Consider the following 27857-nt stretch of genomic DNA (forward strand, 5'->3'; position numbering starts at 1 on the left):
TGATTGGACCAGAAGAACCTGGAGCTGTGGATTTTTGCCAAACAAATAACAGGCTGTAGATCAGTGTTTCCCAAAGTCTGTGTAGGAGATTTAATTTGGGTCGCCAGCACAATTTATGTTGTGTTATAGGCCTAACTGATACCATTTAACATTTGATACCGGGAAAGCTAACAGTTTTTTATTAGTATGTAGTTTGTTAACTACTACAGTCACGGTTTCGTCCTAAAAGCTCATGAAACTGGCGCATGAAACTGGAGGACGAACACATCGCAGAGGGGGAGTCAGAGCATGGATATCTACCTCTCAAAATGAAACCGTTCTGTGGGGCGCCTGTCATGTACCTCGCAGTTGCAAACTGCAAGGGACATGAATCCACCTATTTGCACGAACATTAACAGATATCAGCTCCTCAATTTTACCGATTAAAATCTAGTGACCATGCTATCAACTGAAGCAGACATCCATAGACCGGACATAAGGACATTCAATTTGCATGTAGATAGTTCCAATTTTAGATGAAGTCTTTAAGGTTAATAGCAACCTCCTCACATTCTTATTTCTGATTTAAAATGCACAGCAGTGCATTATATTAGGCTACAATTTAAATGGACATTTTAAACACTATTTCTCTAGTTTTCTACCTTTCTAACTCCAAAGTAAAGGTGCATTCTTCCGGCTATTGCGCAAAAGCCTCTTATTCTGATATAACGACTATACAATATAATATAGATAGATAGATAGATAGATATACTTTATTGATCCCTAGGGGAAATTCAATATAATACAACAATACAATATAACGACTTGAGTTATTTGCTGTTTACATCGGAATTGACGTCCACAGTGTTATGGACCCATTTGTCTGCAATGCAATGTAGCCTACAACATTTTTTTTTAGAAATACAGGAACAGCTTACTATGCTGACGAATGCGCAACATGCAAGAATTTCTCCACACTCTCGGATGCGCATCTTTTCAGTAGTAATTTCCAACTTTTCCCGCTGATGGTGCTCAAAATGCAACACAACCGTGTTCAAAGCAGGATCTATCTAGATCCTATAGCAATGTATGGTTGGGGGAGGCATAGAAAAGTTGGAGAACCTGTGGCCTAAAACAATATTGGTTGCAGGGTAGATTTGAAGTGAAATGGGTCGCGATGGTCTGTCATTTTTAAAAAGTGGGTCCCCAGAAAAAAAGTTTGGGAAACACTGCTGTAGATGGAGGTAGAAGTGCAGGTTTTTTTCTAAAACCGGCTAATTTATGTTGTTCTGCCGGAGTATAGTGTTGGTTTACGTGAATATGATCAAAAAATCTTGCCAACTGCTGCTTTAACACAACATCCAGCCAAAAGGCATGTTTGCTGAATGCAGTGCCCCCTAGAGATTAAAGGGCACCAAATTGTATGTGCGTCCTCGCAATGAATTCACCAGTCAATGTACCAAGTTTAGCTTTGATACATGAAAGTGTTGCTGAGATATGACCTCACTTCCTGTTTGGCAGTATTGCAGCCACCTTCTGACTCCAGGTTTTTTTCTTTCACTCACACATACATTTGTGTGGAATCACACACGTATACCCACACGCACGCACGCACACACACATATATATATATATATGCACACACATATATGCACACACACCTACATACACGTACATACACATAGCCTACAGTACAAACACATAGGCACACATATTCACACACACACTCACAAACACACCGCACTTGCAAAAATTTACATTACATGAAGTCATTGCCACTTAAAGAGAAACTATGCAGTTTTGGCAATTTCTTCCCTGTTTTCTTGATTTTTGCCCGCAGGTGTCTCTCCAGAGCTCCCCCTACAGCTTTAGAGTATATATTTTATGACACTCTTCAATCGGTCAGTCTGACGTTTTCTCGTTCCCTGTTCCTCCGAGAACGGTTTAGGCCTACTCGCTTTCTGCTTCATTTCGCTGGCTCTGCCATGATAAATGTCTGAGAAACTCCATCGCTACCTAGTTCTAGCCAACACCTGGTGTGTATGTGTGTAGTGCAGTAAAGCAATTTGTTATATCGCAAGGCTGCAAGACTTTCTGTCTCTGAGTCCGGCGGCCCACCGGCCCAAAGTTGCAAGGATGGTTCTTCTGCTCACAGGCGCTAGGGGGAAGCGAGACGGCCACCATTTGCCCCAGAAAAACTCATATAACCATTCCAATGACTCTGAAGCTGTGAAGTTAAGGTAAATTAAACTGCATAGTTCCCCTTTCAGTGTCCCAGGTAATGCGCATTCTGTGTTATCCGGCGACTTGGTGAGGTTGTTTTTATTAGGCTACAATAATCTTTTGACCAATCTGACTCAAATTGTACTAGTATTACCCATCATCATACTGACATCTGAAGTTAAACAAGTGAAATCAAAAGTAGATTACGCCTAGCCTGGAAGCCAGCTCGCATTTAAACCCGCCCACAAAATCTGAGATCGGAAAATTTCGGTCTGGAATGGTTCCATTGAGACATTTCTATTAAAGGGACACCAGGCAAAGTTTTCGTGTTAATTAATCATCTTCGTAAGTCGGTATATGGTTAAATGACTCATTACAGGGCGAATGAAGACTCTCTCGCCCGCCCCTACTGTCTGTAGGAAGAATATCCCACTTGCAAGTTCGGTGTATCCTACCGACGACCTTCAGTCTCACAAAGTCTCAGACATCGCGAGAAGCAGGATCAGTTTACATCCTGCATCCCCAGCACAGAGGCAGGCTAACGAAATGCTAGCGATTGTTGCAAACATGTGTATAATGGCATAGTCGGCGAAGAAGCAGCGAAAACCCTTGACAGAAGATGCAAAGAAAAGGAAATGAGCTTTAGACCCATAAACAGTAAAAGACCGAGGGCTCGCACACGTATCGATACGTACAGACGCTAGGGGGAGCTTTGTAGAGAAAAAGCACTCAGGCTTGTCTGGTGCCCCTTTAAACTTGAGAACTCTGCGGACCAATCAAATCGTCTGGGCAGGCTTTATACGATGATGGATGGATAAGCAACCATAGAAGCAATGGTGTCTAGTCATTCATTCAACTGAGCTCGCTTTGATTCTGTTTACAACAAAAACCCTGTCGCTAGAGAAGCGAGCTGTTTAGATGTCGCTATCCTGCCTGTTGTACAAGATATTGACAGTGCAATAACTTTAAAAAACGAACAGAAAACAAAGATTGAGGCATTTGTCAAGAAGAAGGATGTTATGACAGGTCTCCCTATAGGATTAACTTTTTTGTTTTTTGTAAAACACGTCCCAATCATTGTCTCAATGTAGGCCTATCACTTATTCTAAATAGAATTGAGTATGGCTATGACAGGGTAGACTACAACCATAGACTGTATACAGTCTATGATTACAACCTATTCTGTTGAAAAATTGCACTGCAATTCATTTTTTCATGTGTAATCACACATTTGTCTTGTTGCTTCGTCATCATAAGGTGCAATTGAATGTTGCAAAAATGTTATTCAAACTTCTAGACTAACATGAATTGATAATTTTATAGAAGCAGTGTAAACGTCCAAAAAACATGCAAGGTTTGTTTGCATCTTCGTTTCAGGTGTTGAACAATGTAGGATACAGTAATGCAATATAATGCAGAAGATATAGAGACCATTGCACAGTAATATAATTTCTGTAAAATGATCTAGTCATAGTTATCTACTTATTCTGCATTAAAGTATCTAGGCCTACTAATCTTTAAGTAAAGTGCCGAACTGAACCAATTGAATAACAATCAGGTCAGGATAATGGAAATTGCTGACACAAGGCTTGGGTACTATGGGTAGCTGCACTGTTCAAGGCCTACTGCCATATAGGCTATTAACCTGTACAAAATCATTGTAGCCTAGCCTAAGCATGTATAAGCCTTATTTGGTTATTTATTTGGAATTTGGTTAATAGCAATAACAGCCATAAATAGATCTTAAAACTTTTGGTAAAACACGCTAGGGTAATCTACATCTACAAACCCTAACAGGTTAGGGTTCCGGGCTCATCTCCACAGTCTTCGCTACACTGTCCCTTCATTGGCCCTACACCGTGCATCCACTCGATAAACACAAGAAGTAGTTAACCAGAGATCGGCCTGGAAAATGGCGGCTGGAGGTGCTGCGGCAAGTAGCCACGGTAGCCGTGGCTCGGCTGCCGCGCTGGAATCATCTTTAGACCGTCGTTTTCAAGTAGTAACAAATACTATGGAGTCAATACAAGGATTATCAACATGGTGCATCGATAACAAGAAGTACCACAACAACATCGTACGCGCCTGGTTGAAATGGATCAAGAAATGTGAGTACAATTAACGTTAGCCAAGTTAACTAGCTAGAATGCTACCCAGCTAGCTAAATTGCTAACTGGCTCTTTAGTTAGATGAGACTGACTGGACCTTAGCATGCGTGCTAAGTTAGCTCTCCTGTTTTACCAATACGTTTTAAATGTATGACTTACCGCATCACGTCAACACATCACATATAACTTTTTGTTTCGTTTGTCATTCGTTGACAGACAGTTAATTCATATAGTCGTTATGTTGATCCTACATATGTTCCCCCATTATTATGAACTGTTAATATGAAGTTAATGTATAAGTTACTGTAACGTTTGAAAGTGCGTTGGATAGTGGACACCTTGCGATGCTATCTGCTAGCTAACTTCAACACTAGTCGGTAGCAAGCTAAAGCTAACTTTCTGTTTCCCATGGAGTAACGTTAGCTTCTAACCTAGCTAGCAAGCATGTTCCTGGGTAGTCATGTAGTGTGTAGTCTGGTTAGTCTCCATGAAAAGAGGATGCAAGGTTGATTACTTTAGGGTTTCTATGTATGCCCCAATTGTTGCTGTAACGTGGCAATGAATGACCCCACGTCATTTGACTAGGTTCTAACGTTATTCCCTAAACTTGCTCGCAAGGTGACGTTAGACTTGCTATTAGATAAGGCTACCTCTCTCCAACACCTCGATTGATCAGTTTGCTTTCGGCTGATTAGCTTGCTCTAGGGCACAACAGTTACCGGTAATTTGGTCATAGACAGTTGTGTCTTTTCAGAGAGGCAAACAGGATGAAGGGTCGTTGCCCTGACCAACACAAGTGTGTCAGAACTGATGGAAGTTTTTGTTGACACTTGGGGATCAGGGTTTCATAAAAGTGCAAAAAAGTGATGCATGGTTAGAATGAAATGGTAGATTAACTGTTATGGTGATTACAACCTAAACCTCAGAGATCAGGAAGTTGCTTTTCAGAGAGAATTGTTTGTCCTTACGAGCTTGGCAGTTATTATTTTAAGGAACATGAAAACGAGCTGGCTGTTAATGCACAACAATAACCTGTTGTCAGTAAAACATGTCTGTGCTGACCTGCAATGCTTCAATGGTCAAAAGTATGTTCAATACAGGAGTAGGGCAAGATCAGTGGCATGGTCTTGCATGCAGAATGATGGTCAGTCGGCATTCAGAACTCAGAAGTACCTATTTGTAGTGCTTTTAGTGGCGTTGTTTTTTTGAGCACTGTCAAGATACACCTTTACTTTTTCAGAGGGATTATATAGACAAAGTTGGCCTTAGTGCTGCAGGTGATAACTGATAAGGGTTTGACAACCAACCTGTTTTCATCTTGTTGGGATAGCTTGCCATTCTTTGGTCAGTCAATGTAGGTCGACCTGGTTGGAGGCTATCATCTGATTGGTTCTTGAGAGCAATCATGGGTGATTTGTGTTTAGACTGACCACAAAATGCATTGAAGCAGTGGATTTTAGTCCATGTCGCCATTGATTATTTTTCATTTAAATGAATGTAAATTAGTACAAATAGTACAAATAGTGATTTGTAGTACATTTAGCATTACATTTACATTTTGCCTTCTACTCAGTTCTGTGGTGAATGGTGAACCAGCTTCTGAAGACTGCTGATATGTTTTGAAGTAATCACTTTTTGTTTGTTACAGTGTTTAATTTGTTGGCAGTGGAAACATGGGTAGGAAGGACAACCACAGCCTTATCTCCGTAGTAGAGGACATTATACTTGAAGCTTCCTTGTTTTATTGAAGTGATGTAGATAGGTTCTCTGGTAACTTTCATAAAGAGACACTGCACCTTCAGTGCCTGTCTTGTCTGTCCAGCATAGGGCATTGGTCTAATTCAGCAGCAGATTCTTGGTTGGCCTGTTTGTTTGCCTGCTTTACATTGTTTAGAGGGTAAACTTCAGCAAACAGATGTTGTAAAGGCATACACTTTATTTTGCTGGTCTGCTGTGTGTGTGTGTGCGTGTGTGTGTGTGTGTGTGTGTGTGATGTGTTTGCCTGTTCGCGTTTGTGTTTGCTGCTGTTCCCATGGTGGCGATTGTGTTAGGTTCAACAATTAGGTTAACAGATACCTTGCTGATTTCACTAATTCTGCTCTCTCTCCACCGACAATCTCTGCAATAAAACGGCATTTATACTGTAGGTCTACTAAAATTCACCACAATAACAAAACACTGTAGTACGTTTCTCTGGGAATATTGAAGGGATGGGCGAGCTACCTCTCTGGTGGGTTTTGTTTGGTATTTGGTTAAAATATAGTATGTGTTTTGAACAAAAGCGTCGACTAGAAATATAAATATACATAAACAAACATGACATCATGCGCAATCTGTGACTGGACCTTTAACTGTCAAAGAACTTGTTAGTTATGAGCTGGGTGACATCAACTGTATGTCTTTATCTTCTGTTTACAAGAGGACCCTGTGTCTGATTTAATGAAGCCTTGTTAGAGTTGAAGTTTAAAATCGCACAAGTGGGGGCTACAGACAGGTCTGTCTTTTAATTGGTTCTTTAACCAGTTAACATGGTTCTTTAACATGGTCGGCAGAGACCTTCAAATGTTTAACGTTATGATGTTAAGTCGGCTGCAGTATCCAATAGAAAATAATACTCATAGCCTGTGTTATTATAGGCCTCTCTGTTATGTGTCAACTTTGTTGTTACTGAAGTCATGATGGAGCTTGTGCAGTCCAGCTGGTCCGCTGACAAGACATATGTGTGTAAATGAGATCAGTTCAGACAGTATGTTCTGCCAGTACCTTCAAGTTTGGATAGATGATTGTTATGGAACTGTCTGGGATATATGTCTGTGTTGATACGTGCCAATGCAGATGACGAAAAATGGAGATAAAAAAAAAAAAGAGGCACGTATGTCAGTTGTGATACTCTGGGTGAACTGCCATCTGTTTGTGTGTAAACCTTTTATGAATGTCTTATTGTTAGCATGATGACTAAATAAGCGCATCAACATGCTTAAAGGACATCCCTAATTAGGCATCATAAGTGGCCTATTCAGTATTCGGTGGTGTAAGACTGTGGTTCTTAAACTAAGATCGCCATGGTAACTTATACCATAACATATCCTGCTACCCCCTATCCCGCTTTTGTGCAACTGGATCACGGATAAATTGAGCCAGGATAACCAAGATATCCCGGCTTAATCCCTTATCCTAGTTTTGTGCAATAGGCCCCGGGAAATGAACTGCCGTTTTTGCGATATTGGTAAAAAGAAGCTGGTGTTTATGACATAAACGGACCCAGCTATGCAAACAAATATGTAATGTGAACAGAGACCAGCTGGGTCAGGGCTAGGGGGGAGTAATCGCACTCGGGTACTGTCCAGTTAAACGGACCCAGTGTGATTGCGCCCTTAAACACACGTCGGGAAACTCAACAGCGTAAACTGTAGTCTATGATAAACTAGCCAACCAGTGGGGTGTACTACGAATCTCGATTAGTGGGTTAGCGAGGTATGTTGCGCTCAAAGCCAGGCTATGCTTTGACACGAAAGTGGATCTGTTTTAGTGTCACTATATCACCATGGTATCTTATGCTGTCAACCAAACCTGGTCGGGAGGAGGTTATGTGCTAAGTTATAGCTGAAATCGTGTAATCTACTGCACACTGACCAATCAATTGTCTTAAAAACGAAGTTCTCTCACGTGTAGTATTCTGTCATATTAGGGGTTTGCACCGACGTCACGTTCTGGCCGGTAACTATGGTAACCCAGCACGCGTGGCCATATTGGTGATACTCAGTGAATTAAGTACAATGGAGTATTATGCACTTTGTCTCTGTCTAAACAACAGAAAAGCTCATCAAAATGCGTCTAAAATGCAAAGGCATATAGGGCAGGAATTGGACCACAAGAAAAGGCGCGATATTTCGAGAAATTACGGATTATTGGCAGCGCAGATTCATATGAGTTGGGTGAGGGAGACGAAGTACCAAGTTCAACCACAAGCGCCCCCCTTCCTCTGATAACTTCTGGCATTATTGTCCCTTTTCCCTGTTTTTTTAATAACTTTTGGAAGTCGATACCTACACCAGATGTTTTTCTCAGTCTGACCTATTGGTACAGCCTAAAACACGGCAATAATTAACCATTTTCCTTGACTATGTTAGGGATTTACTTCAGTGCCTAATGCTTTCTAATGAGGCGAGTATCTCCAATATGGCGATGTCCAGATCTGATGACACGCCGTGCAAACCCCTAATATCTTAAAGGTGGAGCTCCGCCTCTACTAACATTTTGGATCTCGAATAGCTTTAATAGTGCTGTGCGTGCAAATATCCCACTATGGACGTGCATACCATACAACTACTGATGACAATTGATTTATTTGATGTTATAGGTTAGACACAAAAAAATGCCGCAGTGTAGATTAAGCTATCGCTCATGAATGCGGAAGTAATTGTTTTTAAATAGATTTTAATTTTTAATCATATAATTTTGTATATTATTATATTATATACAATTTATATGTGTATGTATATTCAGTGTTCAAATAAGTCCAGTTTATACAGGTTTTCAAATATTCTAATCCTCTAGTGTTCCAAATTATTGAAATGTTTAATAAAATGTCTAGTTTTTTTTTCTTAAGGGGTCAGGTCACACCTAAACTGGGGACTTCCCACCTTGAGGTGGGAGCTTTGTGAATGTTTTGATGTCACTCAATATAGTGAAATATAAAAAAATTACTTGTTCCATGCACAAATATATCACTTCCTTGTTTGCGTTATGATCAGAAGTGCAGGTGATTGTGATATTGAACAGTATTTTCCCGAGTACCTTGTTTTAGAAAAAAAAATTTTGGGGGCTTTTTTTGCCTTCAATCAGACAGGACAACGGAGAGAGTGAGAGAGTAACAGGAAGCGATATGATTAGCCTTATCTGCCTACATTAGCCTTATCTGCAATTTCCACACCCCCAGAAAAATATCACTGATAGGATAAAATAAGGAAACCAAGTGATGTTCAATAACTTGTTAAATAAGTCTTAAATTGTACTTATAACAGCACATACTGCAGATGCATTACATTGTGATTAGGCCTACATACTGTGGTGTGTGGCATATTCAGGCATTTTGGATTAAATCTAATGACGTGTTCGCTGATGATTTGATAAAAATGCCCTTTTCTTTAGAATTCTACTTCTGGTAGATTCTAATATGCATTAGTTATATTTTCTTGGCTCTCTGCTTCACCTGCCAAAGCAACACTGGTTAGAACCACTAGTTGATAGCTGGATAGCTAATATAAGTTAGTCACTCTGGTCGGAGTGTTTAGTTTTCCCCACGTGTTTTCTAAGTTTGTAACTTTAAATGTAGGCTAACCGAGATACTTCTCCTCTTGGTCTTGGAAAATATACTGCTCAAAAAAATTAAGGGAACACTTCAATCATACACTGGATCGGTACTCTGACACTTTTTGGCTCTGAGCACAAGTAAAACTTTTGAGGCGAGTGTTTTATTTTGCAAGAACTGTCAGACATTCTGTGAATGTAGTTTGAGAATGGGGAAAAGGGTGGAAGGTTTCAAAAAATGTGTTTTAACAATTGTGGAAAACTGTAAGTGTTCCCTTAATTTTTTTGAGCAGTATATATCATATCATAATCCATTGGGACTGGAGAAGCAAACACTCAGTGTTAATGATCAAATGGTAGCGTTTCACGTTTGCCCAAACCAAAACACCAAGGCACACAATATGATTACATTATGAAATTAGTAATACACTGATATGGTGGTCATTGATTAGAAAGTAACGTTGTCACACACATGATTATAGGCTATAACTGAGGTGTTCATTCTTATGCCCATATTTGTTCTATACATGTTTAGAGTTGAACAAATTGAACTGATTAATCGGCCAATTTTTGGCATTTTTAATTAATCGGCATCGGCCGATGCCTGAGTATATTTGGCCGATTAGATAGATAGATAGATACTTTATTGATCCCCAAGGGGAAATTCAAGCGGTCAGCCGCATCCGCGGACAGATCAGCTGCTGTAGAACACGTGAGACACAGGCTGCCCCTTGTGTCGACTAAATTACCAGCAGACCCCAGCCAGAACTTTTGAAAGACTACAACAACGTTGTTCCTGGAAGAAAACGGTTTAAATTGGTCACTTTCAAAGCCCTAAATATTTAATTGGTTAACAATGCAATGTTTCTGTTTGGAGAAGGAAAACGTGAATACAACAGTCACTACTTTGGATAGGCTATTTATAGTAAGCCTTCGACCAGCTGTAGCTTAGAGGTAGGGATGGGTAGCCTACCATCACCCATGGGGTTCAATTATACAGATCATATTGATAAGCCGACGTTATCAGTTCTGTTTTTGGGGTCAGATAATTTCTCTTTCTATGTGTGTGGGGGGCAGAGCAGTTGTCACACACACACACACACACACACACACACACACTGCAGCTGCAGACAAGGAGCTGATCAGAACGATGGCGGAAAAAAACTCAACTGTTCAAAAGCATGATTAGCTACACTTTCCTAGAGTTGGTGCTGACAATGCCCCTTCTAATTTGAGAGTGGAAACAACAATTTGTCAATGTCCAGCAACAAAGTGCACATAACGTAATGCAGTTACCTTTCCTCTAGACCCATACGTTGGCACCGTATGGGTCTTCCCAGGCTACCTTGTCCACTCTGTTCTACAATACCATCGCTAGTGGCTTGTGTCCTTGCGTGTTTTCTCCTTTTTTGCGATTAGTAGATCATGTCCATTAGGTTTCTTACAGTGTCCACCAACAAACATTATGTTAGACTGTAATGTGCATGGACTAATGCAGTCCTTCTCAAAGTGTGGGGCGGGCCCCACTAGTGGGCAATAGAGACATGTCAGGTGGGGCACGATGAACAGGAGGAAATTGAATCTTTAATAATGCCTTTCTTTTTTTAAAAAAAGATTATAGATTCAAAACAAAATAGCCACACACAAACATAGGAGTCATAAACAGACCGACATATGAATTAAAATAGCATCTGATCCATGGGATCAACGTGGAACCAATTTTCTAACGTTACCATTTTGCCGAGTTGATTGGGTCAGGTGGAGGTTGACTTTGAGCACACTTTGCCACATGGCACACCAGTGTGCCTTCGAACCACTGGGTAAGACCTCATCATGGCAGAAATGTTGTAAAGATTTGGGATTGTGATGGAGTATTGGCACTACCAGAGCTGTGTATGGTTTGGTCACATTGACCTGGATCTTCGGTGTTGCAGTCAACCCCCATAGACTTGTGTTCAAGGCCAGGTGGGGTGGTTTCTCTCTTCCTTTGCTACAGGGATTGTAAACAGACAGTGATAGTATGAGAGACATTGTCTGGTGGCATACATTGTTTAATAATCATAGATGCAAACTTCTCACCTTTTTGGTTTTAACCAAAACCAAATAAAGACCTTGTTACTCCAATCCTCAAGTTTTTGCACTGGGTGCCAGTCAATTTTTAAATTGAATTCAAGGCACTATTAATTGTGTACAAGAAACTAAATGGCCTTGGCCCTACACACATTGCAGAAATGCTAATGCCATACAAACCTGCTAGAGAACTTAGACCTAGTGTGACGGGCTAGTGTGACGGGTCAGCTAGCTGTCCCCAGAGTCAATACCAAGCAAGGTGAAGGGGCGTTCAGCCATTATGATGCCCACCATGGGAACCTCCTCCTTATAGAGATTAGATCTGCTCCAACAGTAGCCTGTTTTAAATACAGATTTAAAGCTGTATTATTTTCTACTATCAGTTGTTTTTCTTAATACGCCATATGGATTGTTTTATAGTCATATGTTTATTTATTCCTCTTAGTTTATTTTATTTGATTTCCTATTTCTTCTTTAATATTATTTTATATCCCTTTTACTTTGGCTATTTCCATTTTATTTGTGTCTGTGTCTTGGGCTATTTCCATGCTATTTGTTTGTTCTGTCCGTGTAAAGTACATTGAATGACTTATGTATGATAATCTGCTATACAAATAAATTTGACTCTAACTTTGGCTTTTGGTGTCATAATAGATCACCTAGGCCTACATGATCTGTACTAAATAGTCAGATAGACTGCTTTCTGCCTTGACATTTAAACCTTGACTATTTCGTAGCTGCAACCTGTCTTTGGCCCTGTTGTTCATAGACAACTGATGGAGGAAACATCAGACATGTTTGCCCAAATAGTGCAGTGCTTTAATGGTTCTTGTCCATATTTGCTGTAGTTATCAACAGGGCTAACTGTAGCAAAAATGTAATAAATTAACAGTTTTATACAGCTTCAGTGGTGTTATTGCTATTTCTTTATGTGATGACGGCATGTTGTGAAACGACTTTGCTTGCCATAGGCATATTATTGACAGTGTAAACATCTGTTTAAAGCCTGACAAATTGTCACTATTAATACCCTCCTCTGTCTCCTACTTACCCACCACAGTGTGTTGACATTTATTGACTCCAGTGGCTTTTTCTCCCCCGGGTTGATGATTATCTAACCTACGAGTAAAAACAATAATGACTCCGATGTGTTCCAAAGCCACAGAGTGTCCAACCTGTATGCCAGCCTACCAATCCACGCAGTAACATCAGAATATAGGCTAATTACACAGTGAAATCCATCATTTAACCCATGAAAGAGTTGTATGTTAACTTTTTTTGCTCATAGCACTGGTGCTACAGAGGTTGATGGTGTTGTAGCACGAAATCTCTAGCATCAGTATATAGTTAAAAATGTTAAATAAGGTGTCACCAGACCTAAGTCATCCATTGGCTAGCATATATGTAGCACTGTACAATCCTGCATGAGGATTAATGTCCTGTGGATCTTTGAGTTTGCTGAAGCGGTCAAACCCCCCCCCCCAACCACACACACTGCCTCTGTTTATTGACTTGGGTGTTCATGTGATCAGTCAGAGCTTATGCGGCATCAATGTCATGTCCTCTAAGTAGAGGTGCATACGTGCAGCAGAGCTGAAGAAATGTTTGTAATTACGAGACATTTTACTTTTTGTGAGTAGCCTACATATTTTTGGATTTTTTCTGGAAAAAGTGGTGTAGGCCTAGTGGTTGCTTTTGTTTCTTCCATTCTACAATATAGATGTTTTGTGGAGTATGTGTGTTATGCATGAGTTGTCCTTTTGTATTGAGACTTTGTAGACTAGATTTTGTATCTATGGCTGGATCATGATGCAAGTTTAACTGAAATCTCATGTTCTGCAATTCGTCCACCAAGTGCTTCTAATGACAGTGCCATATTGGTGTGATTAACAGCCAGATATGACTTGAAACATGAATTGTAATAATCATGAGATTGAATGAAGGAGCATAGCCTAATTTAGGGCAGCCGTGGCCTACTGGTTAGCGCTTCGGAATTGTAACCGGAGGGCTGCCGGTTCAAACCCCGACCACTATTTGAGCAAGGCACCTAACCCCTCACTGCTCCCCGAGCGCCGCTGTTGTTGCAGGCAGCTCACAGCGCCGGGATTAGTGTGTGCTTCACTTCACTGTGTGCTGAGTGTGTTTCACTAATTCACGGATTGGGATAAATGCAGAGACCAAATTTCCCTCACGGGATCAAAAGAGTGTATATATACTTATACATACTTATAAGAGAGGGAAAGGAATACTAAACAAAAATGTATGTGCAACACTTTTGTTTTCACCTGGATTTTTTCCATAAATTGAAGTAAAAGATGTTATATTTCCTCTATACACAAATGGCTTATTTACATTTTTTGAAGTCAGTGTGGTTGAGCAATAGATTAGGTGCACGAAAGGCTCACAGGCTTTTCCTGTACGCTCATGTATTTCTGGTGGAGCGTTAACGGTGTTGTAACGACATCTTCTGTTATATTGTGCTCCTTACATTTTCACACTGAATATCTTGTTTTATTTGCTCAATAATAACAAATTTAACACAGTACACGCATAAATCCTTCTTTATCATAACTAGGCTTGGGTATCGAATATCGAGTATTGGTTGGAACCGGGACTATCTTTGCGATTTTCCCGGAATCGTTCAAAAGTTTAAATTTCGATTCCTAGTTTCGATTCCCAGTCCGCCGACCGGAAGAAGAAACGGCTGAACACCACACCAAGCGCATAGTTCATAGAATTAAAATTCATGGAGAAGGTCAGACTATTTCATTCAAAAGCAGGGTTCCCGCGAATCCTTAAATAGTCTTAAATACAACTGAATTTTCAAAAGAGAGGTATTAAATGTGCGTATGGGACCGCCAGCGAGTGCAAGAGAGCGAGTGATGTCTCAATCCAGTTTCGTGTATTTAAAACGCAATTTTCACGGGTGTGGTTAAAGGTGTGAAAACGGTAATAATACAGTAGGCCTATGTACAAAATAATATGCCGTAGCTGAGGCCAGAGAGATATACAGGTAGCCTACGTGGAATGAGGAAGCCTACGGTAGAATGAGCGGGAGAAAGAGCGATAGGTTGGCCATACGTTCGGATTTAGGCCGGACATATTGATTTTAAAAGCCCTGTCCGGCGTCCGGCGCAGCCTCAAGCCGGACGCTCATTTGTTCTCCTTTTTGGAGTTGCGCTTGGCATCTAAAATCGTTGCTCGGATGCAGCATCGTTTCACAAACTATGGACGCGAAGACTGCTGCTCAAATTATGTGCAGTGCGTCGCAATCAGGAGGAAATACTGTATGTTAAGTTGATTATGTTTGCATCTTTCCAGCGTGTGTTGCTGGCCTAGCCTGGAAGAAAATGTTATAGCCTACCTGTAATATCTGCCAGCAGCTTGCTTGCCAGCGTTTCCCAGTAGGCTAGGCCTACTTAGCAAAAGTTGTGAACTATAACCGCATATTTTTTGAATGTCGGCGACTGGCTACATAAAAAAAAAACGTGCGTTCATAATACGTGCGTGCTTAAGATGAAACCAGCAGTTTTCAGCAGGATCACGCGAGGAGGACCTGTCTCTTAATTAATTTAAAACAAGTCAATGGTTTTACGATGTTTCAGTCAAGCTTTGGTTGGTTTAGATACAACTGGTATGCAAAATGTAAAGTAGTGGATTAACTTTAATTTGCTGTGCTGCATATTGGACAATAGATGCACATAGTACATTATATAAAGTAGGCTTATTAAAATATGTAAATAGCTTAGTCTAACTTTGAAAAAATATTGAAGGGAATCCAGTCCAGTGCACATGTCTTTGGCAAGTAGCCTAGGCTACTACAGACACAGGTGAAGAACAGTCAGCCTCAGCAGTAAGCAAAACCACAGCCAGCTTCAAAAGCAAGCAGCCCAGACCCTAAAATTGGGCATTTATAGCTTTGAAGGTAATTCACACACAATTATTTTTCTTTCGCCAAAATATATTTGGTAACTTCTGTAGACATCCAAAATGGAGTGGGGGTTAAAATTAGTAGGGGAAAAAAACTATTGCATAAAGTCATATATATCTTTTTGCCGTGGTATAGTCTTAAGTTTCATTTAGATGTCTTGAAAAGGTCTTAAAAGTCTTTAAATTTGCACTTGGAAAATGTGCAGATACCCTGAGAAAGACCGTTGGTTAGCTTGCTCATTTAAAATATCCTAAACTTTTTTTGACCCTGCCTCTTAAAAAAAATCGGAATCGAGAATCGTTAGGAACCGGAATCGAAATAAGAAATTGGAATTGGAATCGGAATCGTTCAAATTCAAACGATACCCAACCCTAATCATAACGCGCTGTTTCCCTAGTGCAACACCCAACCGAGTCCGTGTAGACACTAATTACATTAACGATAGCGGCAGGTTCAAACACACCTGGCTCCACCGGAAGCAAACCAGCGCACAGAGAGCTTTTCGTGCATGTGGTCTATTCACCTTCACCATTAAAGATAGCATAATCCATTTCCCTGACGTGAATTTATCAAAAGGATGATTATTGCACAGATGTCCCTTGGACTGGGCACAATAAAATGCAACTCTAATATTGTTTTTCTACTGAATGGTATCTAAAAGGTGCAGTTTATCATACAGCACAATGTTGCTGATGTCACAAGTTTTGAGGGAGCATGCAACTGGTAAGTTATGCTGACTGCAGGAATTTCCACCAGAGCAGTTGCCTGTGATCTGAATGTCAAGGTGACATGCTCGATCGCTGATGCAAAGGTTTACCACATTTGTGAACAAATAAACCTTTTGTGTGCATAAAAAGGCTTACATCTTTTTTTTTAGTAAACTACTAAAAAACTAAGCAAAAAGTAACGTGTTGTGCTTATATTTTTGTTCACTGTAGGAGTAATGTACGGTCAGTTTATTAGGTCAAAGTTGTCCATTTTTCTATGAGTTCCGATCCGTTTCCTTTTTTGCATATTAATAAGTCTGTAAAGATAATAATGGCCTTGTGTGTGAATTTAGCTTTTAGCTCATTCCGTGTCAAATCAAACAGAATCCAGGAAAATAGTTGCCGCTGCACCGCCTCGGATTTTGCTTCGCAAAGTTTGTCTGTAATATCTTAAGGTATTATTACTAGCCTGACCAAACTTTGTAGGGTGGAAGACAAATATGTTCTCAGTATGACTCAATTTGCCAATGTTGTTCTACACATAGTTATTTACATTGTTATACACTAGTGCAGTGCCCGTTTAAAAATGCCATTCCTGAATACTTAATATTATATTATAATATATTAGCCCATAATTAATGTGCAGTAAGCATAATTTAGGCATGGCTGCATGTGACATTTTTACAGATCAAAATGACATAAGCCTAAAGCTTTGATGTAAGGCTATATGTTTAGCCTATTGAATAACTTAACGATATAGAAGATAAACCATTTTGTAGAAAGATGCATCACATGAGATTTGCAACGATGTGATTCAAAAACAGTCTTTGGTAGCGCCATGTGACATGTCTGCCACTCGTGGCATTCTGAAACATCTGTTACTCCAATCCTCAAGTTTTTGCACTGGGTGCCAGTCAATATTTAAGTTGAATTCAAGGCACTATTAATTGTGTACAAGACACTAAATGGCCTTGGCCCTACACACATTGCAGAAATGCTAATGCCATACAAAACTTAGACCTAGTGTGACGGGTCAGCTAGAGTCATTCAGAATGTGTGGCATTCTGAAACATTGTTAAATTCGGGACCATTAGCCTATCGCTCGTTTCAATTTGGGACCTTGCAGTCTGAATTGTCATTTGTTTATTCAAAGTCTCAAGTCCAGAGTAGCCTTGGCTATTCAAAGTGTTTGGCGTGTTGTTACAAAATACGCAGAATCATTTCATGCAAGCAAACTGCATACAGAGAATCTTTATTGTTGACGTCAGACATGATAATCATCCAAACATCTTGACTCGTGCTGTGCCCTGATTCAGTGCTGCCAAAACTCTGCTTAACTCTGATAGTTTTGTCACAATATACAAAATGTCTAGCATCGGTACGTAGTTACAATCACTTCATCAGGCTACACTTTAGAAAACATTTTAAATAAGGTGTCACCGGTGCTAAGTTGGTAAAATATCCATAGCACAGACTGATTATTTTTGTGGCATGTGCTACAAATGTGTAGCACTGTACAGCCCTGCCTATGTATACAATTTATTTATGATACAGCATTGGCACTTTGTACACTAAATGCTCATACAATGAGCTCCTTGCACAAAAATGCAAAGATTTTATGTTCCTACTCACTACCTTGCAGAGGCTACAATTTTAGTCATTTGAAAATGACAACAGCGTTTTATCCTTAATAATTCATGCCCATTATTCGTGGAGACCTCAAATATTGGTCCATCATTAATTAAATACTGTATTTATTTAACGAAAAAATATTTGGTACAAAAGCAAGTTTATAATACTCTCAATGCCACTCTTTCATTTAGCGCCTTATGGAAAATAGTTTTAGTGGTTTAGACACACTGAGAACATGTTTGTCTTCCATTCTGTTTGGGTTGGTTATGAAAAATTATTTTCAAAATATTAATGTCCAAACATAAATGTGTTTTATAGCTGTAACTGAAATGTCAAGGGCTAAAAAATATGAAGGTATAGGATTTTAACAGAAATATGTCATAGGCCTTGATTTTGTGACTCATTCATGATCTGGGCTAGGCAAGGTTTGAACAAAATCTGAGACGGTGCACCAGCAATCTTGTGTGGTTTGACAAAGAATTGGCCTCATTGACCAATATTTTCTTAAGACTTTTCTTAACTGTGTTCTTAAGAAGGTCCTACGAAAACTCTTAAGCATATTCACAAAGGTGTTCTAAAACCTCAGAATCATTCGTAGTTTCGTTCTTATCATGCTGAATCCCGTTTCTTCTTGTTGACATAAAAGGGCATGATGCTGCAGGGTTGTGTGCACACAAATTCAGACTGAGGCACCAGCTTTCATTTCTACCGTATATTATACACTACATGAGCAAGACCATTTGATTACCGTATATGACATGCTTTGAAGTGAAAGCACTGCTGCAGGAATTCAACAGTAAATGAGTCGTTATATTTAGTAGTTAGTATAAAAAGTGAAAACATTTTGGGTTCATTCATTTTAAAATACCTTAACTCATTGAATGCCATCAAAATCGCTGTTTTTTTCTAGAAATGGAGATATATCGTCTTTCATGAAATATGAAGTGTTGCCTGTAAACTTTCCGGGAAGTGATCAGCGAGACCTGGCGAGACTGCCACCTAGTGATAGACCCACGAAAATGGCCTGGTTTTGACCTGACGTGCATGCGTCACTGATTCGACCCAAAGCGGCAACCGAGTTATGATAAAATGTCCAGATAAAATGCCCAGATTGTGCGTTTTCATGAGTTTTTGATCGTCACATATTTCATTTCCATTCATCACAGAGTTCCCAAAATCACATATAAGGTGTGTTAGAGTGTCTAGTTTCGTAATTTTAAAAAAAAGCTAAAAACGTAATATTACGTTTTTGGCACTCAACGCATGGGAAGGAAAATAGTAATATTTCGTTTTTGGCACTCAATGAGTTAATACTTTGTAAAATAGTGTAATTTATTTTGTTAAAAAACAATAACTATTTGTCATTTAAATTCTATTATATTTTACACCTGCAGATATGATGAAAATGCAATAACCATTTATTTTTCACTAACAAGTCAATTCTCAAATGTGCGTAAGAGTGCTCTTGAGTGTTCGTAGATTCTGTTCTTACCTAGGAACAACAAAACATTGGTGAACACTATAATCTTTGTAAAAACTGCGTAAGTGGGTTTTAAGAACACATTTCTTCGTAAGAACAGTTGGTGAATGAGGCCCAATGGCCCTTTTTCTTAATGCCAGGCAGACACTGTTTGATTGATTAATTGATTGATTGATTGATTGATTTTTCACTTTCACTGGGCTCACACTGCATGCTCAAACTGCTCACACACTGCAAGAAGACAGTCAACAGAAATGTCTGACATGCCAGAAAATCCAACCCGATAGGTTGGGAGCTGGAATGTTGATTGCTAATACTTCTAACTGGGCGTCATTACTCATGATCCATCTCAAACACAGCACGACAAATAATTACCGATCTGACTGGATTTAGCCCTATTCTAAACCTTGACCCTATTCTGAGCTTAACTCGGGTCAAAAATATAGTGTCTACATGCTCCCAGCCTTTTGCTGTTTGACATTCGAGAGGCACGGTTCCTGGCGTTGAGATTTATGGGCTTTTTTTTGGTTCAAGGCTGATGCTTGCTGTGACACTTGACAGATTCATCCCTCTAATGGGTCTAAGACATTACTGATATTGCAATATGACTTGTGATACTTTATTGATTCTTAAAAACATTGCATACTTTAATCTGTAATTAAGATTCATTGCCAGAAGTGGTTCATTTTTGTTGTGTTTAAACCCCCAACTCCTATATACCAGTGTTGTAATCCATCTTATTTTAAGCCATTTTGCTTTCACTGTAAAGTGCTTTGGGTGCTTTGAAAAGTGCTGTATAAATGTATATAAATGTGTTGATTTCAGTGTAAAATATAGACCTAGGCTAAAAGTTTTTTGGCTCGCATTTTATGCCTATAGTTGTATAGTAGTCTGAATGATTATTTTATGTATTATGCATAGCTCCACTCTGTGAATGATGGTTAATGTCACAACCAACCAAATTGTGTGTTAGGCGCACCTGTGCTTAATAATTAATCCATCTATCAATTATTTGAGTCCATTATTTCCATTGCTCTGCACAGAGAATTAAAACTATTCTTTCTGTCTTTTGTTTTTACCAGCTGATTCCGCTCACCGGCTCAACCTCTTCTACCTGGCCAATGATGTCATCCAGAACTGCAAGAGGAAGAATGCCATTGTGTACCGCACTTCCTTTACTGCAGTGCTGCCCGATTCCATGGAGTTCTTTAAGTAAGTCCGCAGATGCACGTTCAGTTCAAGAGTAGTGGATAAGGCGCCGGGTTTGCATACAGTAGCCTGAAAAAAGTTGTGAGTTTGATTCACAGTTGCCACCGCTATGCCATGGGAGCAAGGCCCTTAAAGGAGAAATCCAGCGATTTTTTTTTTTTTTTTTTTTTTTTTTTTTTCACATATCTCTGTTTCTCAAGGTCACCCAGTACTGTCGGTGTGAAAAAACCCCTCAAAAACAATCTGTTTTACCTAGCTCGAGTTGCTAGGCTGTCGAGTTAGGGCCTTCCAGGCAGGTACGGTGCTACACTACACTGATGAGCCCCCAAGTTCATGCCCCCAGAGTGTAGCGCTGTAGCTAGCTGCCTGGCTGCTTTAGCTGTTAGCTGTAGCAACTCGAACAAGGTAGAACTGATTTTTCGTTTTTGTTTCTTGTACCGACAGTACTCTTCGACATCAATAAACGGAGATATATGTGAAAAGATTTCTCCTTTAACCCTGAGTTGCTCTAGGGACTCTGGCCCTGCATTGAATTGACATCTGTCGCTTTGGATGAAAGTGTCGGCCAAATAGATAAAGATAGACACAATGGTCTGAACCATTGCTTACAGGATGCAATGCAGATAATACTGGCTATTTATTTATGTATATATTATTTGTAAGCCTATTATATTATTCTTTGGAATGACCAAAAGTGGGGCTTCTCTGGTTGTATACACAGGTTAATGCTTTGTGCATTATGTTTGCTGCCGATGTAAAAAGCATGCGTTACCTTTGAGTGTTAGACATGTTGGTAACACTTTACTTGACTGGTGACTTCACATTCATAGCAGCTGTCATAAACCGCACATAAAGCATTCATGACTGTTTCATGAGACATGACTCAACATTCATACCAAACCTTTCAAGAATGTGGAAGACAGAACGACGACAACTTGTCAAAATAAAAGTCCAACAATTGCCGTTTTTGTTCCAAACCTCTTACCTGATCACGTCACATCTGAGTCAATGGGCTACTCCAGTGCCAGAAAGACAGAACATGGTCAAGCAAATAATTTTTGTTTCATAATGTATTTGTTTTATGATGTAACCTTTGCAGATGATTTCTCATCTTTTGTTACTGGGAATGTCCAACCATTCCAGGTTACACAAATACGGGTCAGCTGAATGTAGGCTAGTTTACCTCCCGATGTTAAACTCAGTGATTACGAATAGCCTACTTCATAACTTGTATAGTAAAGTGACATTCAATCTAGAATTCATAAGATATTCATGAAATATTTACAAAGGCTGGAAAGATTAAATTAATGGTATCCTTTATGAAATATTGGAGGCAAATTTAAAACAATGCTGCTTTGCGATTGTTGGACTTTTATTTTGACAAGTTGTCGTTGTTCTGTCTTTTACATTCATGAAAGGTTTGGTATGAATATCGAGTCATGTCTAATGAAACAGTCATGAATGCTTTATGTGCAGTTTAAGACAGCTGCTATGAATGTGTTGAACTCACAAGTCAAGTAAAGTGTTACCGAAATGTTATGTCTTCCTGGCATTAAATGGTTTTGAAATGCTTTAACAGAGGTTCTGCAAGAGGCATGACTCACATGACTCAAGTCTGACACTGATAAAAGACTTGACACTAATGCCTTGACACTTTACTTAGACTTGAATCAAGTGACTCGAAAGGACTTGACTATACTGCCTATACATTTTCTCATAGACAAATGAGATTGTATGTTTTTTTTGTGAGAAATGATTGATTCATGAGATTAATGCAATGTGCGCAAACCTGGCCAGTATGCAGTAGAGACACAGAGGGAAGCCATGTAGTTTAAATTGGACTCATTCAAAGAGAGTCTACATTCATGTTTTAACCCTGTTACCTATGATCCCTTAGTGTGTTCTTGGGGGGCGGGGGGTGGTGAGTTTGTGGTGTAAGCAGTAGCACTGTAGTCCACTACACTTGGTTCTCAGTGCCCACGGGGACCCAGGTTCAATTCCGGCCTGCGGTCATGTCCCAATCCCACCTCATCTCTCTCTCTCCCACTTGCTTCCTGTCTCTCTCTCTCACTTGCTTCCTGTCTCTCTCTACACTGTCCTGATGATATAAAGGCAAAAAAGCCCCAAAAAATATACTTTAAAAAAAAGTACTGTGTGCTGAAGTAAAAGCAAAAGAAAACAGGGCTGAATACCAGTGATGCCAGTAACGCGTTACTTAGTAAGTAGTACTTTTCGGTAACGAGTAATCTAACGCGCTGCTATTTACAAACCAGTAATCAGATTAAAGTTACTTATCTAAGTCACTGTGCGTTACTATCTTTGTCATTTTCCTTAGTAAAAAGATATATTCTTTGCTTTCTTCTTGTCTCGGGGATTAACGTCATGTAGGCTATGCTCACGTTTTCAGCATGAGGACAACTCACGTGTAAAACCACGCAGCGACACAAACGTAAACAACAATGGAGGGAGGAGAGAGATGCACATTTTATTTATACAGTCATTATTTTGAGTTTGTGTCAGCTAAACATGACAACATTAAGGTACATTGTACATTCTGTGCTGGCGACAAGGTGCTGTCTAGCTAGACATCCCAAGTCTCCCTAAGTTTTGGGAGTCTCCCACATATTGATAGCGGCTTCCTGATGCCCGCAAATTACATAAAATCTCCCGGAACCTAGAGCGAACAAGAGCACGCAAACCAGACCGGACTTCAAATCGCGTGTGCATCTGAGTTTAACGCGCACACAACGGAGAGGGAGAGAGAGAGGAGTGGTGCGTGTGTGCCTGAAGCACATCCAAGACAGAGAGGATCCTGGTCTGTTTTGCTAAATCAACCAATCAGTTTTCAGTGTAGGTGGGCTTATATCTCTTTTCTCCCGAACTTAATCAGTTTAGTCAGTGTATCTAGGAACAGGAGCGTCATGGCAGAGTCAGTGCCCCTCAAAAAGGAACATTTAAGACCCATTTTACATCAGACTACACAAAAGTGTACCCAATTGTCTCATAAGAGTAAAACATAATGATAGTCTTGTACACGGCGGGTTAAATGATTGCAAAAGACTTGTTGGTGAGTTTAACAAGATCATCAAGAGTGTCATTTCATTTGCATATTACTCAGGCCTATACTAGATGGCTAGTTGCCAAGGCTACATGAAGAGGCCAAACTGCGAAAATCTACATATTTTACTATCACAATTTCTATCAATAGGCCTTCCTTATTTGGTGTACTAACTAGACATTATTGAACAAACATCTGAATTTCAGTATCTAAGTAGGTTAGGTTGGGATGTCTGCTTTACATTGTTAACATTACTGTTAAAATGCACTTCCATTATAGTGAGTATTGGCAAAACCGGTTATCATTTTTATGTTGATGCGGTGGGGGTGTTGTCGGCAGCTGCTGAAAGTAACTAATAAAGTAACTTGTAATCTAACTTAGTTACTTTAAAAATCAAGTAATCAGTAAAGTAATTAAGTTATTTTTTAAAGGAGTAATCAGTAATCAGATTACTTTTTCAAGGTAACTGTGGCAACACTGCTGAATACACAGTGTGTTCTCTAATCAATGGACTTAACAGCCTCCTGGAACTTGACACTTGACATACTGTGGGTGACGTACGTGAATCTGCTGTTTTCGAAACTGAAGATCATCAATATTTTGCATGACCTAACTTGTGGCTTGCTTAACTTGAGCAATGACTTGACTTGATTTACTTGATATTCACCACAGTGATTTACTTGAGACTTTACTTGAGGTTATGGTTAGGACTTCAGACTTGCTTGTAACCTCCACATGTGTGACTTAGCTTCCACCTCTGGTTTTAGTGAATTGCTACCATTGCAATTTTGGTTCTGTTTGCAAAATTTTAATAGACATACGTGTTTCTGCGCTAGGATAAGTTGGACTTGGATTTCAATTACATCACAATAGGGTCATTATGTTTGATAAAGTTTAGGTTCCAAAACTAAAATATTTTGTTTATTACACGGCTCTTCACAAGGCAAGTAGAACGCTTTATTGGCTTGAATGGGATTTCCCAAAGTTCTACGGTAAAATATTTTCATGTAATTACCGCTGCAAACATATAATTACCGCTGTCAATGGCAATAGGTTTTGTGCTTCTGATACGTCTTTCATATCACTACGCAAGCACTGGAACTTCATAAAAAAGTGAAAGCAGACGGTTGATCAGCTGTGTTCTAAAGAATGTTTGATTCAAGTTCAGCGTGTGTTGTTGCGAACTATTTGTTTCTCAGCAAATGCCACGATGAACGGTAACAAATAGGCTAGGCTATGTAGGCTAAAGTCATATCGTGGGGAGTTTATTATTTCTTTTTGGCAAGTAGCCGTGTAATAAGCAGGATAATGTATAGAACGCCGGTCATTATTGAGAAAATAAGTCCCTTCAGGGCGAAACAAGACCCCTCCGCTGCGCGTTAGGGTCCGGTTCGCCCTGTCGGGACTTATTTTCCCTATAATGACCGGCGTTCTATACATCATCCCTTACTTGAGTTCAATGTTTTCAAAATACATTTCACCCTGAATTACTCTCTCAGAAATGCCTTATCTTGGAAGCAAGATTTGGACATTAATATCTTTAAAAAGTAGTATTCCTAGCCTGACCAAGCTTTGTAAGATGAAGGACAAGCATGTTCTCGGTAGGACATGACCATTAAAAATGTGGGTTACACTTTACTTGACAGTATCTACATAAGAGCGACATGACACGGTCGTTTGACATAACGCTTCTGTTATTAAGTGACATTTGTTTTTTGTCTTAACAGGTTAGGGTTAGGGTTACAGTTAGTGTTAGGGTTAGACAGGAGCGTGCGGTCCATATGGGCAGGTGGGGCAGCGAACTACCTGAAGCAGCCTCCACAAAAAATAGTTCCTCAGTAAATCATTGCTCCAAGTCTACTTTTAATAATATGATTGTCACATTAATTATCTATAGTTTCTGTAGGCTTTCCAACTATTTTTGGTCTATTGACATCAATTTTTGGATGATGGTGGCGATTCTCGTTGAGTTTAATGTTGGGGCAGGGCACCTCGACGATCGTATTCCTCAATATATTTGCATAACCCTGGCGGCTTCAATAAGGATTGCAATCCGCGCTAAAAGACGCCTGTATGGTCGTAAAGTAGTCTGTCCCATGGTCATATTCTAGAACTGCTCAAATTATTACGCCAGTAGGCCTATCGTTTCATTTCAAGATGCAGAAATGGCGAATCGTGTAGCACCTGTTAACCGTGTTGAGTTTCTGTTAAAAAAAAAAATTGAGAGGTTGAAATTAGAAGATACATTAGCTAACCCTGGTGTCTTCTTTAGTTTAGTAGCTAGCTTCTAGTGGATTTAATAGCATCTTTTGACAGCGCAAAAACGAGAAGGCAACGGTGTTCAAAGGTATGGCATATAGGCTGCTGAGCTATATATCCTATAATATAGCCTAGTTCTACAGCAAGTGGTCAGACAATTATCCATAAGACCCAACTGTGTTGAGATGCAGTTATAAAACCTAACTACTTAAACATATTAGATAGTTAGCAGGCCAGACAGAACACAAAAAATAGTTTTGTTTACCTATGCTTCGCTGGTTTAACGTGATGAGAACGGTGCAAACTTAACTGATGGGTTCTTTTTTTATTTATTTATTTTTTTTTTTTATTCACAATTTAGCACATACAACACACACACATCGAAACACGACAACACACAAAACAGCAGGGACAACACATCTAGACACATCCACAGGACAGAAAAGAAAAGGAAAAGAAAGAGAAAAAAAAAAAAAAAAAAAGGCAATAACAATCAGAACAATAATAATAATAATCCTACGTTATCACAGTCTGTGGGTTATCCATTATTCAATCTAAGTTAGTCATTTTATAGTATGTATATAGTTCAATATTAAGGACCAAGTGGATAAGTAATCTTGCAGTCTTGAATGTCGTTTGCTTGTGATTTCTTCGATTGGCAATAAGTCTATTATTTGTTCCAGCCATTGACCTAAAGTGGGTCCTGACTGGGAAATCCATGTACTAAGTATACATTTTTTTTTAGCAAAATAGGAAAGCATTATAAACACACATTTTCTTGTATAGGGAAACTTATTTTCCACATCGTAATTCAACAAATATAACATGGGGCACAGCTCAAAAGTACAGTTACACATATCCTGAATTGCTTTATGAATCTTCTCCCAAAAGGAGTGAACAGCTTTACAATGCCAAAATAAATGCATAAATGTTCCAAATTCAGTTTCACATTTTCTACACATAGGAGAATTAGTACCATCAAACTTATTAAGCTTCACTGGAGTTATATAGTATTTATACAGGAATTTATAATTACTTTCTTTAACTTTAATGTTTGTAGTCAAAGGTGAGGTAAATTGGGTGCACAGAATTAACCATTCTTTTTCACTGAAAGTCATTTTAAACTCTATTTCCCAGTTTGTTCTCAGAGACAAAAAAGAGTTCTGTGAACTTTCAGATAGAGTTCTGTACAGGTGGGATATCTTCCCCTTAACCGAAGTAGCAGTAATAATAAATTGTTCCAGCTCAGTGGGATAGAATCTAAGTTGTCCCTTTTTATGTAAAGATACAATGATGTGACGAACTTGCAAATATTTAAAAAAGTCTGTTCTGGGTATTTGATATTCTGCACAAATATCAGTAAAGGATTTAATGGACTCAGAGTCCTCCTCAAACATGTCTGAAAAAGTTTTCAGACCATGAAATGTCCAGTTTCGAAAATCAGTTTGAGAGAGAGCTAGAAAGTCGGGGTTAAATGCAATAGGAGACTCTTTGCTTATATGGCTTTCTGTATTCAAATACCTATTGCAGTCCTGCCAAACTTTCAATGTAGTTTGTAAAGGGGGCATCCCTACACTCATCAGGGACTGCAATTTATTAACATAAAGTGTTGTTGTGATCTCCAATGGATAGCATGTTAGTGATTCCAATGTGACCCAAAGCGTACTTGTTCCCAGCTTCCAACTTATTATATTTCTAACTTGGCAGGCCCAGTAGTACCATAGAAAGTTTGGAAGTCCTAACCCCCCTTTCATACATGACTTTGTTAAAGTGGACAGCTTAATCCTTGGGGTCTTATTGTTCCATATCAATTTTGTTAGACATCTATTGATTAGCTTAAAAAAAGCAAAAGGAATATAACATGGCAACATATTAAATGCATAAATAAACT

The 27857-nt window shown here is 39.3% G+C and overlaps 1 protein-coding gene across 3 annotated transcripts in view; it reads left to right on the forward strand.

The window, feature by feature from the left end:
* Positions 1 to 4109: 4109 nt before the first annotated feature.
* Positions 4110 to 27857, forward strand: part of LOC143140405 (CUGBP Elav-like family member 3) — a 78745-nt gene continuing 54997 nt past the window's right edge. For all 3 annotated transcript variants that reach the window (XM_076301265.1, XM_076301264.1, XM_076301263.1), the window contains exons 1-2: positions 4110 to 4310; positions 20523 to 20652. In XM_076301265.1, the coding sequence (XP_076157380.1) occupies positions 4115 to 4310; positions 20523 to 20652 (326 nt within the window). In that variant the 5' untranslated portion in view covers positions 4110 to 4114. The remainder of the gene's footprint in view (positions 4311 to 20522; positions 20653 to 27857) is intronic.

Source organism: Alosa pseudoharengus, unplaced genomic scaffold (assembly GCF_046254945.1).
Source record: "Alosa pseudoharengus isolate Yale_2024_CS ecotype anadromous, Long Island Sound unplaced genomic scaffold, YU_APseudo_1.1 YU_APseudo_1.1_scf_23, whole genome shotgun sequence".
NCBI lineage: Eukaryota > Metazoa > Chordata > Actinopteri > Clupeiformes > Clupeidae > Alosa > Alosa pseudoharengus.